The sequence below is a fragment of the Somniosus microcephalus genome, chromosome 4 (genome assembly GCF_052327205.1).
Source record: "Somniosus microcephalus isolate GS21.2 chromosome 4, FLI_Smic_1.0, whole genome shotgun sequence".
Lineage (NCBI taxonomy): Eukaryota > Metazoa > Chordata > Chondrichthyes > Squaliformes > Somniosidae > Somniosus > Somniosus microcephalus.
This window is the reverse complement of record NC_140990.1, coordinates 7,027,473-7,047,957: the sequence shown is the minus strand read 5'-3', so window position 1 is coordinate 7,047,957 and position 20,485 is coordinate 7,027,473. Positions and strand designations below refer to the sequence as shown.

The window sequence follows — 20,485 nt, the reverse complement described above, 5'->3', positions numbered from 1 at the left end:
AAAAGGATATAGAGGCACTGGAGAGGGTGCAGAGAAGATTTACAAGGATGATACCAGAAATGCGAGGGTATACATATCAGGAAAGGATGAACAGGCTGGGTCTCTTTTCTCTTGAAAAAAGAAGGCTGAGGGGTGACCTAATAGAGGTCTTTAAAATTATGAAAAATGTTGATAGAGTGGATACAGAGAGAATTCGCTGCTCACGATGTGGTCTCCTCTACATTGCTGAGTCCAAATGCAGATTGGGTGACCGCTTTGCGGAACACCTCCGCTCAGTCCGTAAGGGTGACCCTGAGCTTCCGGTCGCCTGTCACTTTAATTCACCGCCCCATTCCCACTCAGACCTCACCGTCCTCGGGCTCTTGCATTGTTCCACGGAAACCCAGCGTAAGCTCGAGGAACAGCACCTCATCTTCCGATCAGGCACTTTACAGCCTTCCGGACTCAATATCGAGTTCAACAATTTCAGATCATAACCTCGGCCCCCATTACATTTTTATATATTTTTATCCACCCCTTTGTTTTGGCCCTTCCCCCTTTTTCTCTCTCCCACATGGCAGCTGTCTCTCATTCTGCCCGAACATTTCACACTTCACACTGCATCCATTTAATAAACATCTCGAGCCGTCTTTTGTCTCTTTACTGGTCCGATCTTCACTTCTCTTTTGTTCTTTCATCCCCATTTCCCAGCCCCCAAACTGGCCTTTTAATCTGTTTCATTTCCTGTGTTTCCTCTCGGTCCTGACGAAGGGTTTCGACCTGAAACGTTGACTCGATTTCTCTCTCCACAGATGTTGCCTGGCCTGCTGAGTTTTTCCAGCATTTTCTGTTGCTCAGCACACACCCTGGGCCCCTGTCAATCATCCTCCCCTGCGCCTGCGCGCTGGGCCCCTGAGCTCCAGGCTGCCGCGCGGGGCTTTCTTTGTAAAGTCGGTGTTGGTGAAGAGCCGCAATCAATGAGGGAAAGTGAGTTTTCCCCCAGATCCGATTGAGATCAGAGTGGGGGAGAGAATAAAGGGGAATCCAAACCTGAGAGTCCACGGAGCCGGGCCCCGAGCGGAGCTTCTTCAGTTTGGCGGAGCGCACCCGTAAGACAAAGGTCCTCTACCAACCTGCCCCCGCCATGCAGTGCTGCCCCCTGATTATCAAAATCCACAACAAGGCCTTGGACAACGTTGACCACTTTCCATACCTCGGGAGCCTACTGTCAACAAGGGCAGACATCGACGACAACGTCCAACACCGCCTTCAGTGTGCCAGTGCAGCCTTCGGTCGCCTGAGGAAGAGGGTGTTTGAAGACCAGGACCTCAAACTCGGCACCAAGCTCATGGTCTACAGAGCAGTAGTGATACCCGCCCTCCTGTATGCCTCAGAGACATGGACCATGTACAGCAGGCACCTCAAAGCAAAAAATAAACCCTTTTCAATTTAATTTAAAATAAGACAATACTTTAGAAAATATGATTAAGTATAAAATAAATATTCACAACCTCCGCCTGTTTACTCCAGACGCACCCCTCCTCCAGCATTCATCTGTGTGAAAGGCTCAGAGGGTGCGGAATTCTTAAAGTGCATCCAGGAGAGCTTTTTGAGGCAGCATTTAGAAAGTCCTACAAGAGAGGGGGCGGTACTGGACCTAATTCCAAGGAATGTGGCCGGGCAAGTGGTAGAAGTGTCAATAGGAGAGCATTTTGGTGACAGTGACCATAATTCGGTGAGATTTAAGGTAGTCATGGAAAGGGACAAAGATGGACCAGAAATAAAGGTTCTAAATTGGGGGAAGGCCGATTTTAATATGATAAGGCAGGATCTTGCCAAAGTGGACTGGGATCAGCTACTTGTAGGAAAATCCACATCAGAGCAGTGGGAATCTTTCAGAAAGGAAATTGAGAGATTACAATGGCAACATGTTCCCATAAAGGTCAAGGGTGGGACCAACAAGCCCAGGGAACCCTGGATGTCAAGGGATATACGAGAATGGATTAGGAAAAAAAGGGAGGCTTTTGGCAGATACAAAGGACTAAAAACAGTGGAAGCCCTAGAGGAGTATAGAACGTGCTGGGGGGTACTTAAAAAAAGAAATTCAGAGAGCAAAGAGGGGGCATGAAATAACACTGGTGGGCAAAATAAAGGAAAATCCTGAGGTGTTTTATTATAAGTATATTAAGGGCAAAAGGATAACCAGGGAAAGAACAGGGCCTATTAGGGACCAAAGTGGCAATTTGTGTGTAGAGCCGGAAGATGTGGGTGAGGTTTTAAATTAATATTTTGCATCTGTGTTCACTATAGAGAAGGACGATGTAGGCATAGAAATCAGGCAGGGGGATTGTGATATACTTGAACAAATTAGCATTGAGGGGGAGGAGATACTAGCAGTTTTAGCATGCTTAAAAGTGAATAAATCCCCAGGCCCTGACTGGATGTATCCCAGGCTGCTGGGTGAGGCAAGGGAGGAGATTGCAGGGGCTCTGACACAAATTTTCAGAACCTCTCTGGCTACAGGGGAGGTGCCAGAGGACTGGAGAATAGCCATCGTAGTACCATTATTCAAGAAGGGTAGTAGTAGGGATAAACCAGAGAATTACAGGCCAGTGAGCCGAACATCAGTGGTAGGGAAATTATTGGAAAAAAATCTGAGGGACAGAAAGGATTAATCAAGGATAGTCAGCATAGCTTTGTCAGGGGGAGATCATGTCTAACCAATTTGACTGAATTTTTTGATAGGGGTGACGAGGTGTGTGGATGAGGGCAGTCCAGTTGATGTAGTGTACATGGACTTCAGTAAGGCTTTTGACAAAGTCCTACATGGGAGACTGGTCAAGAAGGTAAGAGCCCATGGATCCAGGGCAATTTGGCACATGGGATCGAAAATTGGCTTAGTGGCAGGAGGCAGAGGGTGATGGTCGAAGGTTGTTTTTGTGACTGGAAGCCTGTATCCAGTGGTGTACCACAGGGTCTGGGTCCTTTGCTGTTTGTAGTGTACATTAATGATTTAGATATGAATGTAGGAGGTATGATCCGTAAGTTCGCAGATGACACGAAAATTGGTGGAGTGGTAAATAGCGAGGAGGGAAGCCTCAGGCTACAGGAGAATATAGACGGGTTGGTTGGATGGGCAGTACAGTGGCAAATGGAATTTAACCCTGAAAAGTGTGAGGTGATGCATTTTGGGAGGACTAACAAGGGAATACACAATGAATGGTAGAACCCTAGGAAGGACAGAGGATCAGAGGGACCTTGGTGTGCATGTACATAGATCCCTGAAGGCAGCAGGACAGCTAGATAGGGTGGTTAAGAAGGCATATGGGATACTTATATTCTATGCCTCGGCTAATGAAGGCAAGAGCAGGGAGGTTATGATGGAGCTGTACAAAATGCTAGTTAGGCCACAGCTGGAATACTGTGTGCAGTTCTGGTTGCCACACTACAGGAAGGATGTGATTGCATTGGAGAGGGTGCAGAGGAGATTCACCAGGGTGTTACCTGGGCTGGAGCGCTTCAGCTATGAAGAGAGACTGGACAGGCTGGGGTTGTTTTCCTTAGAGCAGAGAAGGCTGAGGGTGGACCTGATTGAGGTGTACAAAATTATGAGGGGCATAGATAGGGTAGATAGAAAGGAACTTTTCCCCTTAGTAGAGGGGTAAATAACAAGGGGGCATAGATTCAAGGTAAGGGGCAGGAGGTTTAGAGGGGATTTGAGGAAAAACTTTTTCACCCAGAGGGTGGTTGGAATCTAAAACTCACTGCCTGAAAAGGTGGTAGAGGCATTAAATCCTCACAACATTCAAGAAGCATTTAGATGAGCACTTGAAACACCATAGCATACAAGGCTACGGACCAAGTGCTGCAAAATGGGACTAGAATAGACAGGGCTTGATGGCCAGTGCGGACACGATGGGCCGAAGGGCCTCTTTCTGTGCTGTATAAATCTATGACTCTATGGTAGCATTCTTACCTCTGAGGCATAAGGTTGTGGGTTCATGTCCCACTCCAGAGACTTGAGCACAAAAATCCAGGCTGACACTCCAGTGCAGTACTGAGGCACTGTCAGAGGTGGTGTCTTTCGGATGAGACATTAAACTGAGGCCCTGTCTGCTCTCTCAGGTGGATGTAAAAGATCCCATTGCACTATTTTGAGAAAGAAAGACTTGCATTTATATAGTGCTTTCATGACCAGCAGACGTCTTGAAGTGCTTTACAGCCAATGAAGTACTTTTGAGGTGTAGTCACTGTTGTAATGTGGGAAAGAGCAGGGGAAATATCCCCGGTGTCCTAGCCAATGTTTATCCCTCAATCAATGTAACAAAAGGATAATAGCAAAATACTGCGGATGCTGGAAATCTGAAATAACAACAGGAAATGCTGGAAACACTCAGCAGGCCAGGCAACATCTGCAGAGAGAGAAACAGAGTTAACAAAAAGATAGATTATCAGGTCATTATCACGTTGCTGTTTGTTGGAGCTTGCTGTGCGCTATTTGACTGCCGCATTTCCTACATTACAACAGTGACTACACTTCAAAAGTACTTCATTGGCTGTAAAGCACTTTGGGTCGTCCGGTGGTGGTGAAAGGCGCTATAGAAATCAGGCCATCTTAGACTGGGTATTATGTAATGAGAAAGGATTAATTAGCAATCTTGTTGTACGAGGCCCCTTGGGTCGGAGCGATCATAATATGATCGAATTCTTCATTAAGATGGAGAATGAAGTAGTTGACTCAGAGACTAGGGTCCTCAATTTAAATAAAGGAAACTACGATGGTCTGAGGAGCAAGTTGGGTAGGATTGATTGGGGAATGGCACTCAAAGGGTTGACGGTGGATAGGCAATGGCAAACATTCAAAGACCGAATGGATGAGCTACAGAATTTCATCCCAGTTTGGCATAAAAATAAAACAAAAAAGGTGACTCAACCGTGGCTAACAAGGGAAATTAGGGATAGCATAAGATCCAAGGAGAGGACATCTAAATTGGCCAGAAAAAGCAATAATCCTGAGGATTGGGAGCAGTTTAGGATTCAACAAAGGAGGACAAAGGGATTAATTAAGAAAGGGAAAATAGAATATGAGAGTAAGCTAGCTGGGAACATAAAAACTGACTGTAAAAGCATTTATAGATATGTGAAGAGAAAAAGATTGGTGAAGTCAAGTGTAGGTCCCTTGCAGTCAGAATCAGGGGAATTTATAATGGGAAACAAAGAAATGGCAGACCAACTAAATTCATACTTTGGTTCTGTCTTCACAAAGGAGGACACAAATAACTTCCCAGAGATGCCGGGGAACATAGGGCCTGATGAAAGGGTGTAACTGAAAGAAATCAAAATCTGTAGGGAAATGGTGTTAGGAAAATTGATGGGACTGAAGGCCGATAAATCCCCAGGGCCTGATAATCTACATCCCAGGGTACTTAAGGAAGTGGCCCTAGAAATAGTAGATGCATTGCTGGTCAGCTTCCAGAACTCGATAGACTCTGGAACAGTACCCATGGATTGGAGGGTAGCTAATGTTACCCCACTATTCAAAAAAGGTGGTAGAGCAAAAGCGGGGAATTATAGACTGGTAAGCCTGACATCGGTAGTGGGGAAAATGCTAGAGTCTATTAAAAAAGTTGTAATAGCAGAGCACTTGGAAAGCAGTGACAGGATCGGACAAAGTCAACATGGATTTACAAAAGGTAAATCATGCTTGACTAATCTACTGGAATTTTTTGAGGATGTAACTGGTAAAATACATAAGGGAGAACCAGTGGATGTGGTGTATTTGGACTTTCAGAAGGCATTCGATAAGGTCCCACATAAGAGATTAGCGTGCAAAATTAAGGCACATGGGATTGGGGGCAAGGTATTGACTTGGATAGAGAACTGGTTGGCGGACAGAAAGCAAAGAGTTGGAATAAATGGGTCGTTTTCCGAGTGGCAGGCAGTGACTAGTGGGGTACCGCAAGGATCGGTCCTAGGACCCCAGCTGTTCACAATATATATTAATGATCTGGACGAGTGAATTGGATGTAATATCTCCAAATTTGCAGACGACACAAAGCTGGGTGGGAGGGTAAGCTGTGAGGAGGATGTCGTGAAACTCCAGTATGATTTGGACAGGTTGGTTGATTGGGCAGAAACATGGCAAATGCACTATAATGTGGATAAATGTGAGGTTATCCACTTTGGTGGCAAAAACAGGAAGGCAGATTATTATTTGAATGGCAATAGATTGGGAGAAGGGGAAGTGCAAAGAGACCTGGGTGTTCTTGTGCACCAGTCGCTGAAGGTAAGCATGCAGATGCAGCAGGCGGTTAAGAAGGCAAATGGTATGTTGGCCTTCGTAGCAAGAGGGTTCGAGTACAGGAACAAGGATGTCTTGCTGCAGTTGTACAGGGCCTTGGTGAGACCGCACCTTGAGTATTGTGTGCAGTTTTGGTCGCCTTACCTGAGGAAGGACGTTCTTGCCATGGAAGGAGTGCAGCGAAGATTCACCAGGCTGATACCTGGGATGGCAGGAATGACGTATGAGGAGAGATTGTGTCGATTGGGCTTATACTCACTGGAGTTTAGAAGATTGAGAGGGGATCTCATCAAAACCTATAAAATTCTGTCAGGCCTGGACAGACTAGATGCAGGAAGGATGTTTTGGATGGCCGGGGAGTCCAGAACCAGGGGTCATAGTCTAAGGATAAGGGGTAAGCCATTTAGGACTGAAATGAGGAGGAATTTCTTCACCCAGAGAGTGGTGAACCTGTGGAATTCTCTGCCACAGAGGGCGGTGGAGGCCAGTTCATTAAATATATTCAAGAAAGAGTTGGATATATTTCTTAAGGCTAAAGGGATCAAGGGATATGGGGAGAAGGCAGGGACCGGGTACTGAATTTGGATGACCAGCCATGATCTCATTGAATGGCGGAGCAGGCTCGAAGGGCCAAATGGCCTACTCCTGCTCCTATCTTCTATGTCTATGCCTATGTCTAAGTCTTTCTTTCTTCACTGGTCTCACCAGCGACCTCTTCTGGCTGATGGTTGATTGACAGATGATAGTCCACGCATGTGCACAGGGAGTGGCGGTTTGGGTCGAATGTGGCACAGCGACCCCTCCCGGTCACCAAGGGCAACAACCGTGCATGCCCAGAGGAGACCAACCTCCCTCCCCCACTCGGAGCTGCGCCTGCGCACTCGGATCCTGCCGGACGGAGTCGGCGCGGGGCATTCCGGGGAAAGGCCTTGGTGTCGGGTCCAGAGTCGCGATTGGTGACGCAAAGTGAGTTTTCTCCGCTCCGATTGGGTGAAGAATCACGCGGGGTGAGCGGGGAGGGGTGGATCGGGAGAGAATAAGAACATAAGAACATAAGAAATAGGAGCAGGAGTAGGCCAATCGGCCCCTTGAGCCTGCTCCACCATTCAATAAGATCATGGCTGATCTGATCCTAACCTCAAATCTTCTATCGCTCTGCATCCACCCGAACCCATGTGATCTCCCGGGAGAGGCGAAAAACCAGATAAAGACCCAATGGCCAATTTGGGAGAAAAAAATCTGGGAAATTCCTCTCCGAACCATCCAGGCGATCGAAATTCTTCCAGGAGATCACTCTGTCCCTATATTTTCTACAATACTTACCTTCTGTAAAGGCGATCTCCACCCCAGCCAGGAACAGGAATAAAACCATCTCCTGAAATCTAACACAGAATTAGAACACAGTAGCAGCAGAACCAGGCTACACAGCCCCTGTGCCCACTCCACTACCCACAGGGCCATGACCATTCCAAACCTAGACTCATGTCCAATTTCCTGCCCGCTCCCCGTAACCCTTAATTCCCTTTACTTCTAGGAAACTATCTATTTTTGTTTTAAATTTATTTAATGATGTAGCTTCCACAGCTTTCTGGGGCAGCAAATTCCACAAACCTACCACCCTCTGAGTGAAGAAGTTTCTCCTCATCTCAGTTTTGAAAGAGCAGCCCCTTATTTTAAGATTATGCCCCCTAGTTCTAGTTTCACCCTTCATTGGGAACATCCTCACCGCATCCACCCGATCAAGCCCCTTCACAATCTTATATGTTTCAATAAGATCGCCTCTCATTCTTCTGAACTCCAATGAGTAGAGTCCCAATCTACTCAACCTCTCCTCATATGACCACCCCCTCATCCCCGGGATTAACCGAGTGAATCTTCTTTGTACTGACTCGAGAGCAAGTATGTCTTTTCTTAAGTATGGACACCAAAACTGTATGCAGTATTCCAGGTGCGGTCTCACCAATACCTTGTACAACTGCAGCAATACCTCCCTGTTTTTATATTCCATCCCCCTAGCAATAAAAGCCAACATTCCATTGGCCTTCTTCATCACTTGCTGCACCTGCATACTAACTTTTTGAGTTTCGTGCACCAGGACCCCCAGATCCCTTTGTACTACAGTACTTTCCAGTTTCTTGCCATTAAGATAATAACTTGCTCTTTGACTTTTCCTGCCAAAGTGCATAACCTCACACTTTCCAGTATTGTGTTCCATCTGCCAAATCTCTGCCCACTTACTTAGCCTGTCTATGTCCCTTTGCAGGTTTTTTATGTCCTCCTCACTCACTACTTTCCGTCCCATCTTTGTATCATCTGCAAACTTTGATATGTTACACTCGGTCCCCTCCTCCAAATCGTTAATATAGATTGTAAAGAGTTGGGGACCCAGCACTGATCCCTGCGGAACACCACTAGTTACTGGTTGCCAATCTGAGAACGAACCATTTATCCCAACTCTCTGCTTTCTGTTAGAGAGCCAATCCCCCACCCACGCCAGAATATTACCCCCAATCCCGTGATTTTTTATCTTGAGCAATAATCTTTTGTGTGGCACCTTGTCAAATGCCTTTTGGAAGTCTAAATACACTACGTCCACTGGTTCCCCTTTATCCACCCTGTATGTTACTTCCTCAAAAAACTCAAGCAAATTTGTCAAACATGACTTCCCCTTCATGAAACCATGCTGAGTTTGTCCTATTAAATTATGTTTATCCAAATGTCCCGTTACTGCCTCCTTAATAATGGACTCTAACATTTTACCAACCACAGATGTTAGGCTAACAGGTCTATAGTTTCCAGCCTTCTGCCTACTACCCTTTTTAAATAAGGGTGTTACATTAGCAGTTTTCCAATCTGCTGGGACCTTTGCTGAGTCCAGTGAGTTTTGGAAAATTATTACCAATGCATCCACAATCCCTACCGCCACTTCCCTCAAGACCCTAGGATTCAAGCCATCAGGTCCAGGGGATTTATCCGCCTTGAGTCCCATTATTTTACCAAGTACCACTTCCTTAGTGATTTTAATCGTATTTAGTTCCTCCCCACCTAGAGCCCCCTGTTTGTCCAGTGTTGGGATATTCTTAGTGTCCTCTACTGTAAAGACTGATACAAAATAATTGTTCAGTGTTTTTGCCATCTCCATGTTTCCCACCATTAATTTCCCGGTCTCATCCTCTAAGGGACCAACATTTACTTTCGCCACCCTTTTTCTTTTTATATAACCATAGAAACTCTTGCTATCTGTTTTTCTATTTTTTGCTAGCTTACTTTCATAATCTATCTTCCCTTTCTTAAACAATCTTTTAGTTATTTTTTGCTGTCTTTTAAAGACTTCCCAATCTTCCATCCTCCCACTAGATTTGGCTACCTTATATGCCCTTGTTTTTAGTCGGATACTATCCTTAATTACTTTACTTAGCCACGGATGGCTATCTTTTCTTTTACACCCTTTTTTCCTCAGTGGAATATATTTTTTTTGGAAGTTGTAAAATAACTCCATAAATGTACACCACTGATCATGTACTGTCTTACCCTTTAATCTATTTTCCCAGTCCACTCTAATCAATTCCGCTCTCATACCTTCATAGTCTCCTTTATTCAAGCTCAGCACGCTTGTTTGAGATCCAACCTTCTCACCCTCTAATTGAATATGGAACTCAACCATGTTATGGTCACTCATTCCGAGGGGATCCTTTACTAGGACATTTTTAATTAATCCTGTCTCATTACACAGGACCAAATCTAAGGTTGCTTGCCCCCTGGTCGGTTCAGTTACATACTGCTCAAGAAACCCATCCGTAATACACTCAATGAACTCATCCTCAAGGCTGCTCTGCCCAATTTGATTTGTCCAGTTAATATGATAATTAAAATCCCCTATAATTATAGCTGTTCCCTTATTACAAGCCTCAACTATTTCCTGATTAATACTCCGTCCAACAGAGTTGCAACTGTTCGGAGGCCTATAGACTACACCCACTAGTGTTTTTTCCCCCTTATTATTCCTTATCTCCACCCAAACTGTTTCACTATCCTGCTCCTTTGACCCAATATCATTTCTCTGTATTATAGTGATTCCTTCCTTTATTAACATAGCCACCCCACCTCCTCTCCCTTCCTGCCTGTCCTTCCTGATTGTTAAATAACCTGGTATGTTTAATTCCCAGTCATGGTCACCCTGCAGCCATGTTTCTGTAATGGCCACAAGATCATACCCATATGTCGTTATTTGTGCTGTTAACTCATTCATTTTGTTACGAATGCTACGTGCATTCAGATAAAGAACTTTCAAATATGTTTTGGAACACTTAGTTCCTGTTTTTTCCCTTTTTAGTACTTTACTTTTTACTCCATACCTTCTGTCCCTTCCTGACACGTTCTGTTTTTTAATTCCCCCTCTGCTACCTAAGTCTATGACCTTCTCTGTTGTCATTTCTATTATTTGCTCTCTGGAAACCTCCCCCCCCACTAATTAGTTTAAAGCCCTCTCTACAGCCCTAGTTATATGATTCGCCAGGACTCTAGTCCCAGCACTGGCCAAGTGGAGTCCGTCCCAACGGAACAGCTCCCTCCTGTCCCAGTACTGGTGCCAGTGTCCCAAGAAGCAAAACCCATTTCTCCCACACCAGCCTTTGAGCCACGCATTTAACTCTTTAATTTTATTTATCCTAGCCAAATTCGCTCATGGCTCAGGTAATAACCCAGAGATTATTACCCTTGAGGTTCTGTTTTTTAATTTGACCCCTAGCTGCTCATACTCATTTAACAGAACCGTCTTCCTTGTCCTATCTACGTCGTTTGTACTAACATGGACCATGACAACTGGATCCTCCCCCTCCCACTCCAAGTTTCTTTCCAGCCCAGAAGAGATGTCCTTAACCCTGGCACCGGGCAGGCAACACAGCCTTCGGGATTCCCGCTCTTGACTGCAGAGAACCCTATCTATCCCCCTAATGATACTATCCCCTACCACTACAACATTTCTTTTTACTCCCTCCATTTGAATGGCCCCCTGTACCACGGTGCTGTGGCCAGGTTGCTCATCCTCCCTGCAGTCCCCGCTCCTGCCCGCACAGGGAGTAAGAACCTCAATCCTGCTGGACAAGAGCAAGGGCTGCATCTCCTTCAACACTACATCCTGGATCCCTGTACCTTCCTCACTCATAGTCACACCGTCCTGTCCCTGACCACGGATTACATCTGCAGTAATTAACTTCATAGGTGTGACCATCTCCTGAAACATAGAGTCCAGGAACTTCTCCCCCTCCCTGATGTGTCACAGTGTCTGAAGCTCGGTCTCAAGCTCCATAACATGGAACTTGAGTTCCTCTAGCAGCAAACACTTGTCGCAGATGTAATCACCGTGAGCCTCAATGGGGTCCACTGGCTCCCACATCTCGCAACAGTAACACATCACCTGCTCCATTCTATATAATTAATTAAATTTCTTATTATTAGTTATGAAGACCCTGCCCGGATATAGATGATAATATCACACCACTATTCAATAGGACTTACCAACTTAAAGGTATAAAAGAGAAGAGAAGGAAGAAAACCAACCAACCAGCTGATCACCAACCTCCTCCTTGAATACTGTCTGTGGGGCCTGTTTGCTTGACTCGTCTCACTGCTCCGCCTCTGCAGTGCTGTCTAAGCCTGGGAGTGGGGGGAAAAACAGAGCAAAAAACACACCCTCACCTCCCACTTACCAAAACTCCAGCAGCACTCAATGCACAAAGCACTCCGTGCACAGCACTAGCCCCTCCCCTTTTATACCCGGATTCTACTTCCGGTTTAAACTGCCCAATAGTTTAATATACCCTTAAAAAATTTAACTTACTTCAAATAATTGACTTCTTAACACACTAAAATTCACAAAATACACTTAAATGATTTTTCTCCCACTTACCAAAACTCCAGCAGCACTCAATGCACAAAGCATAAAGAGAAATAGAAAAACCTGAGAGACCGCGAGGCCCCGGACTGAGCGGCGTCAGTTGGACAGAGCACATGAGCTCCTCGGGGACACGTGACCCAGCCCAGGGCCTGATTGACGGGAGCTTCCGACCAATAGGGAGCGAGCGGGGCGGGGCTGGAGGAACGAGCTGGCGGCGGGTCCTCCAACCAATCGGGGAGCCTGAGGGGCGGACTTGCGCCGGCTGATTGTCTGATCCGCAGGGCAGCGAGTTTCTCCAGTCCTTTGTTCAGGGCCCGGGGCCAGGGGAGGCTGTGGGCCTTTATTCCCCTCATTGGACACAAGGCACTTTGGCTCTCAACACACTAGCTCAGGTTTTAATGGAGACTTTTTAAATTCATCAATAAAAGCAGTTAAACCTCGTGCTTCTGTAGATCAAACTTTCTAATATTTTATAGAATCATAAAATGGTTACAGCACAGAAGGAGGCCATTCAGCCCGTCGAGCCCGTGCCAGCTCTCTGCAAGACCACTTCAGCTAATCCCACTCCCCGCTCTTTCCCCGCCACCCTGCAATTCTTTTTCATTCAGGTACTTATCCAATTCCCTTTTGAAAGCTGTGATTGAATCTGCCTCCACCACCCTTTCAGGCACTGCATTCCAGATCCAAACCACTCGCTGCATAAAAATGTTTTTCCTCATGTCGCCTTTGGTTCTTCTGCCAATCACCTTAAATCTGTGCCCTCTGGTTCTCGACCCTTCCGCCAATGGGAACAGTTTCTACTCTGTCCAGACCCATCATGATTTTGGACACCTCTATCAAATCTCCTCTCTACCTTCTCTGCTGTAAGGAGAACCACCCCAGCTTCTCGAGTCTATCCACATAACTGAAGTCCCTCATCCCTTATCCCTGGAACCATTCTTGTAAATCTTTTCTGCACCATCTGTAAGGCCTTCACATCCTTCCTAAAGGGCGGTGCCCAGAATTGAACACAATACTCCAGATGAGACCGAACCAGTGTTTTATAAAGGTTCATCATAACTTCCTTGTTCTTGGACTCTGCCTCTATTTATAAAGCCCAGGATCCCATATGCTTTTTTAACCGCTTTCTCAACCTGCCCTGCCACCTTCAATGATTTGTGCACACATACCCCCAGGTCTCTCTGTTCATGCACCCACTTTAGAATTGTACCCTTTAGTTTATATTGCCTCACTTGGTTCTTCCTACCAAAATGTATCACTTTGCACTTTTCTGCGTTAAATTTCATCTCCCACGTGTCCGCCCATTCCACCAGCCTGTCTATGTATTCTTGAAATCTATCACTATCTTCCTCACTGTTCACTTTACTTCCAAGTTTTCTGTCATCTGCAAATTTTGAAATTGTGCCCTGTACACCCAAGTCTAAGTCATTAATATATATCAAGTAAAGCAGTGGTCCTAGTACCGATCCCTGGGAAACACCACTGTATACCTTCCTCCAGTCCGAAAAACAACCATTCACCACTACTCTCTGTTTTCTGTCACTTTGCCAATTTTGTATCCATGTTGCCACTGTCCCTTTTATTCCATGGGCTTCAACTTTGCTGGCAAGCCTATTATGTGGCACTTGTCGAACGCCTTTTGGAAATAAATGTACACCACATTAACCGCATTGCCCTCATCAACCCTCTCTGTTACCTCATCAAAAAACTCAATCAGAATCAGAGCAGCCGGGCCCGGCAGACGTGCGGACAGAGCCCCGGCACCAGGAAACCCAGGGTGCAGTGCCTCCCCCATCCGAGCCGCCGCTTCCCAGTTTCTTCAGCCGGTTCCACTGAGTCTGAATCGGGAAAAGGACAGGAGCCAGGCTCCCAGAATGGCCCGCGGCCCCGGGGAGCATGCGCACTCTCAGCAGGGAAATCAGCGCGTTGGATAGAGCGGTTTCTGGGGCACAGGGGATTGTGGGTGCTGCGGCCGCCATTAGTCAGCGGCTGTCGGAAAGAGTTTTATTGTAGGCTGACGGAAGGTAGGTCCCTGGCCGCCTGTGGAGGTCTTTTTGTTGCTTCATTGTTGAGGATGTAACTAGTAAAATAGATAAGGGAGAACCAGTGGATGTTGTGTATTTGGACTTTCAGAAGGCTTTCGATAAGGTCCCACATAAGAGATTAGCATGTAAAGTTAAGGCACATGGGATTGGGGGCAAGGTATTGACTTGGATAGAGAACTGGTTGGCAGACAGAAAGCAAAGAGTTGGAATAAACGGGTCTTTTTCCGAGTGGCAGGCAGTGACTAGTGGGGCACCGCAGGGATCGGTCCTTGGACCCCAGCTATTCACAATATATATTAATGATCTAGACAAGGGAACTAGATGTAATATCTCCAAATTTGCAGACAACACAAAGCTGGGTGGGCGTGTGTGCTGTGAGGAGGATGCCGAGAAACTACAGGATGATTTGGACAGGTTGGGTGATTGGGCAGAAGCATGGCAGATGCAATATAACGTGGATAAATGTGAGGTTATCCACTTTGGTGGCCAAAACAGGAAGGCAGATTATTATCTGAATGGCAATAGATTGGGAGAAGGGGAAGTGCAACGAAACCTGGGTGTCCTTGTGCACCAGTCGCTGAAGGTAAGCATGCAGGTGCAGTAGGCGGTTAAGAAGGCAAATGGTATGTTGGCCTTAATAGCGAGAGGGTTTGAGTACAGGAACAAGGATGTCTTGCTGCAGCTGTACAGGGCCTTGCTGAGACCACATCTTGAGTATTGTGTGCAGTTTTGGTCGCCTTATCTGAGGAAGGATGTTCTTGCCGTGGAAGGAGTTCAGCGAAGATTCACCAGGCTGAGACCTGGGATAGCAGGAATGACGTATGAGGAGACATTGGGATGATTGGGCTTGTACTCGCTGGAGTTTAGAAGAATGAGAGGGGATCTCATTGAAACTTATAAAATTCTGACAGGACTGGACAGACTAGATGCAGGAAGGATGTTCCCGATGGTCGGGGAGTCCAGAACCAGGGGTCACGGTCCAAGGATAAGGGGTAGGCCATTTAGGACAGAAATTAGGAGGAATTTCTTCACCCAGAGAGTGGTGAACCTGTGGAATTCTCTACCACAGAAGGCAGTAGAGGCCAATACATTAAATATATTCAAGAAGGAGTTGGATATATTTCTTAAGGCTAAAGGCATCAAGGGATATGGGGAGAAAGCAGGTACCGGTTACTGAACTTGGATGATCAGCCATGATCGCATTGAATGGCGGAGCAGGCTCGAGGGGCCAAATGGCCTACTACTGCTCCTATCTTCTATGTTTCTATATTTCTATGTTTCAATTTGAGCTAGAGTGGAGATGGCGGAGAAGCTGCTGGGTTTAACCCCCAGTACTTCTGAGCCCAGGAGGACCCAACAATTTCCAATGTGAGACTGTCAAGGGAGGTGGATTCTGGGGGAGATTAGGTTATTAAACAGACACTGTCCGTACAATATAAAAGAGTATTGTTTTAGGAACAAGTATTTCTGTAGAGGCTTTTAATCCAGTTTACATATTCAGATTTGTTTTAATTCATTCTTGGGATGTGGGCGTCGCTAGCAAGAGCACCATATATGGCCAATCCCCAGTTGCCCATTGAGAAGGGAGTGGTGAGTCGCCTTCTTGAACTCCTGCAGTCCGTGTGGTGAAGGTACTCCCACAATGTTGTTAGGTAAGGAGTTCCAGGATTTTGACCCAGCAACGATGAATATATCTGAATCAGGATGGTGTGTGACTGGGAGAACTTGGAGGTGATGGTGCTCCCATGCACCTTCTGCCCTTGTCCTTCTAGGTGGTGGAGGTTGCTGGTTTGGGATGTTCTATCAAAGTTCTGGTCGAGTTGCAGATGTATAAAGTTCCTCTCCTTTTCCCCATCCCCCTCCCACTCCCACCTCTCTCTCTCCTCCCATAGAGGTCAGAGTCGTGTGTAGGCCCAGGCCAGGTGGCAGATTCCCTTCCCTGAAGGACATCAGTGAACCAGTTGGGTTTTTATGACAATTCGGCAACTTACATGGTCACTTTTTTCTAGTGCCGGCCCCACAAATCACCAGATTCATTGAGCTCAATTTCACAACCTGCCTTTGTTTTCTTGTGGGTTCTCTCTCACGCTCCCTGTTTTAAATTAATTTTACAGGGTATTAGAAGGGGAGGATTTGCAGACAGGAAACTCAAACCAAACATCACGTCAAGATCTGATAGAGTCACTCGACTCATCGGATCTGAATATCACCGGCCTCTGAACATGGAAGCAAAAAGCACCGTTCACAGCGGGGAGAAACCGTACACATGTTCTGTGTGTGGACGAGGCTTCAACCAACCCTCTGGCCTATCGAGACACAAGCGCATTCACACCGGGGAGAGGCCGTTCACCTGCTCCGAGTGTGGGAAGGGATTCACTGATTCATCCACCCTGCTGAGACACCAGCGAGTTCACACTGGGGTGAGGCCGTTCACCTGCTCCATGTGTGGGAAGGGATTCACTGAGTCATCCAACCTGCTGAATCACCAGCGAGTTCACACTGAGGAGAGACCATTTAAATGCTCGGACTGTGGGAAGTGCTATAAAAGTTCCTGGGATCTGACGTACCATCAACGTGTTCACACTGGGGAGAGACCATTCAGGTGCTCTCACTGCGGGACTGGGTTCAGGCGATCATCTGAGCTCACTGTACACCAGCGCACTCACGCTGGGGAGACACCATTCACCTGCTCCGTGTGTGGGAAGGGATTCAATCAGTCATCCGACCTGCTGAGACACCAGCGAGTTCACACTGACGAGAGGCCGTTCAGGTGCTCGCATTGCGGGACTGGGTTCAGGCGATCATCTCAGCTCACTATACACCAGCGCACTCACACTGGGGAGAGACCGTTCACCTGCCCTGAGTGTGGGAAGAGATTCACTCAATCATCCACCCTGCTGAGGCACCAGCGAGTTCACACTGGGGAGAGGCCGTTCACTTGCTCCGTGTGTGGGGAGGGATTCAATCGGTCATCCAACCTGCTGAGACACCAGCGAGTTCACAAGTGACTGCTGTGGTTGGATTCTGTTGTTATTGCTGCTGTTAATCACATCCAGGACTGAACCATGTTCATTCTGACAGTTGGGGTTTGTTTCTGCTGATGTTAATAACCCCAATAACTGGGCTGGAGTTTAATATTCTGGATAGATGTCAAATAAATCAGCTTTGTTTTAAACGCATTGTTGTAAATTTTTGTCTTTTTCACCTGAGTGTTTATCCTCACCTGGCTGGAGCTCAGAAAGGACAATCTGGGGTAGGATCGTATGGTGGGAACAGAACTCCAGCCTGGACACAGTCCTTCAGGGCCACACTGAGAGGGGCAAACGGCACTTTGGTCTTTCTTGCCTCTCTTCACTGATAGCAAAGTTGCCGTGCGGGTTAATCTCGAGGCGTGTGAGAAACGTGTCCCAGCCGCTCTCTGCCATGGTTCAGAGCTCCTAGGCATGGAACAGAAGGGTCCTTTAGGAATGTACCCCAGTGCTTTTTTTTTAATGGCCTTATTAACCTGTGTTGCTACTTTTAGTGATTTGTGTATCTGTATCCCTGGATCCCTCTGCTCCTCCAGCCCATTTAGACTCTTAGGGGGAAATTCGGTGGCGCCCCCTTTGGGTCACTAATGTCACCGGGGCTAATTTTAGCCCCCTGAAAAAGTTAGCGCCCCTGCGCATTAAATTTAGTGGTAGCGCCCCAGGCAGGAGGCGGGGTGCTACTGGAAGCGCTCCCCTCCCTCTTGGAGCGCTACCAGTGAATTTCCCAGCACTTCATGTAACAGCGCCACGCCCGTCGGCACATAGCACCGCGTCATAGCAAACCTCCCTTCCTGATTAAAGGGGAGGGGCCTAGCACTGCACACACCAGGGCCCTGCTGGACCACCGGGGAGCGGGGTGTCAGATCAAGAGGAGCGCCGGGCTGAGCGATCGCGGCCGACACCCCGAAGAAAGGGGAAGGGGGCAGGTGCTGTCACAAGGCCAAAATAAAAAGTTGCCGCCCGACACCTGCCCTTTAAGTGATGCCGCCGCGGCTGCAGGAATGACCCCTGACCCTGTCGGACATATTGTCCGGTGATAGGTCAGGGGTCACAACTCAAGGTTGCAGCCGGGGTGCTGCACGTGGTGATGACGTCATTGCTGGCAGTGCAGTGCCGCGGGGAGCTACCGACTACCTCCGAAGCTTACCTCCCGCTGAATATCACGGGAGGCACAAAGCAACCCAATTTCACCCCCTTGTCCAAGTAGTCAGTGGCCTCCTTATTCTTCCCACCAAAACACACGACCTCACATTGACCTATAGTGAAATTCATTAACACACCACCTCACACTGATCTATAGTGACATTCATTAACACACCACCTCACACTGATCTATAGTGAAATTCATTAACACATCACCTCACACTGATCTATAGTGACATTCATTAACACACCACCTCACACTGATCTATAGTGAAATTCATTAACACACCACCTCACACTGATCTACAGTGAAATTCATTAACACACCACCTCACACTGATCTACCGTGAAATTCATTAACACACCACCTCACACTGATATACAGTGACATTCATTAACACACCACCTCACACTGATCTATAGTGACATTCATTAACACGCCCCTTCACACTGATCTATAGTGAAATTCATTAACACACCACCTCACACTGATCTATAGTGAAATTCATTAACACACCACCTCACACTGATCTAGTGAAATTCATTAACACACCACCTCACACTGATCTAGTGAAATTCATTAACACACCGACTCACACTGATCTACAGTGAAATTCAATAACACACCACCTCACACTGATCTATAGTGAAATTCATTAACACACCACCTCACACTGATCTACAGTGAAATTCATTAACACACCACCTCACACTGATCTATAGTGAAATTCATTAACACACCCCCTCACACTGATCTACAGTGAAATTAATCAACACATCCCCTCACACTGATCTAGTGACATTAATTAACACACCACCTCACACTGATCTATAGTGAAATTCATTAACACACCGCCTCACACTGATCTATAGTGAAATTCATTAGCACACCACCTCACACTGATCTATAGTGAAATTCATTAACACACCACCTCACACTGATCTACAGTGAAATTCATTAACACACCACCTCACACTGATCTACAGTGAAATTCATTAACACACCACCTCACACTGATATACAGTGACATTCATTAACACACCACCTCACACTGATCTATAGTGACATTCATTAACACTCCCCTTCACACTGATCTATAGTGAAATTCATTAACACACCACCTCACACTGATCTATAGTGAAATTCATTAACACACCACCTCACACTGATCTATAGTGACATTCATTAACACACCACCTCACACTGATCTATAGTGAAATTCATTAACACACCACCTCACACTGATCTAGTGAAATTCATTAACACACCACCTCACACTGATCTACAGTGAAATTCATTAACACACCACCTCACACTGATCTATAGTGAAATTCATTAACACACCACCTCACACTGATCTACAGTGAAATTCATTAACACACCACCTCACACTGATCTACAGTGAAATTAATTAACACATCCCCTCACACTGATCTAGTGACATTAATTAACACACCACCTCACACTGATCTATAGTGAAATTCATTAATGCACCACCTCACACTGATCTATAGTGAAATTCATCAGCACACCACCTCACACTGATCTATAGTGACATTCATTAACACACCACCTCACACTGATCTACAGTGAAACTCATTAACACACCACCTCACACTGATATAGATAGACTAAGTGAGTGGGCAGTAAGGTGGCAGATGGAGTATAATGTAGGGAAATGTGAGGTTACTCACTTTGGTAGGAAGAATAGAAAAACAGAATATTTTTTAAACGGTGAGAAACTTTCAAATGTTGGTGTTCAGAGAGACTTGGGTGTCCTTGTGCAAGAAACACAGAAAGCTAGCGTGCAGGTACAGCAAGCAATAAGGAAGGCAAATGGCATGTTGGCCTTTATTGTAAGGAGGTTGGAGTATAAGAGTAAGGAAGTCTTGCTACAATTGTACAGGGCCTTGGTGAGACCACACCTGGAGTACTGGGCACAGTTTTGGTCTCCTTATCTAAGGAAGGATATACTTGCCTTGGAGGCGGTGCAATGAAGGTTCACTAGATTGATTCCTGGGATGAGAGAGCTGTCCTATGATGAGAGATTGTGTAGAATGGGCCAATACTCTCTGGTGTTTAGAAGAATGA

The 20,485-nt window shown here is 46.3% G+C and overlaps 1 protein-coding gene across 1 annotated transcript in view; it reads left to right on the top strand.

The window, feature by feature from the left end:
* Positions 1 to 17,586, top strand: part of LOC147118223 (uncharacterized) — a 186,110-nt gene extending 168,524 nt beyond the window's left edge. Inside the window, exon 2 of the mRNA XM_085984319.1 lies at positions 16,336 to 17,586. Within this exon, the coding sequence (XP_085840445.1) occupies positions 16,444 to 17,229 (786 nt within the window). The 5' untranslated portion in view covers positions 16,336 to 16,443 and the 3' untranslated portion in view covers positions 17,230 to 17,586. The remainder of the gene's footprint in view (positions 1 to 16,335) is intronic.
* Positions 17,587 to 20,485: the final 2,899 nt, after the last annotated feature.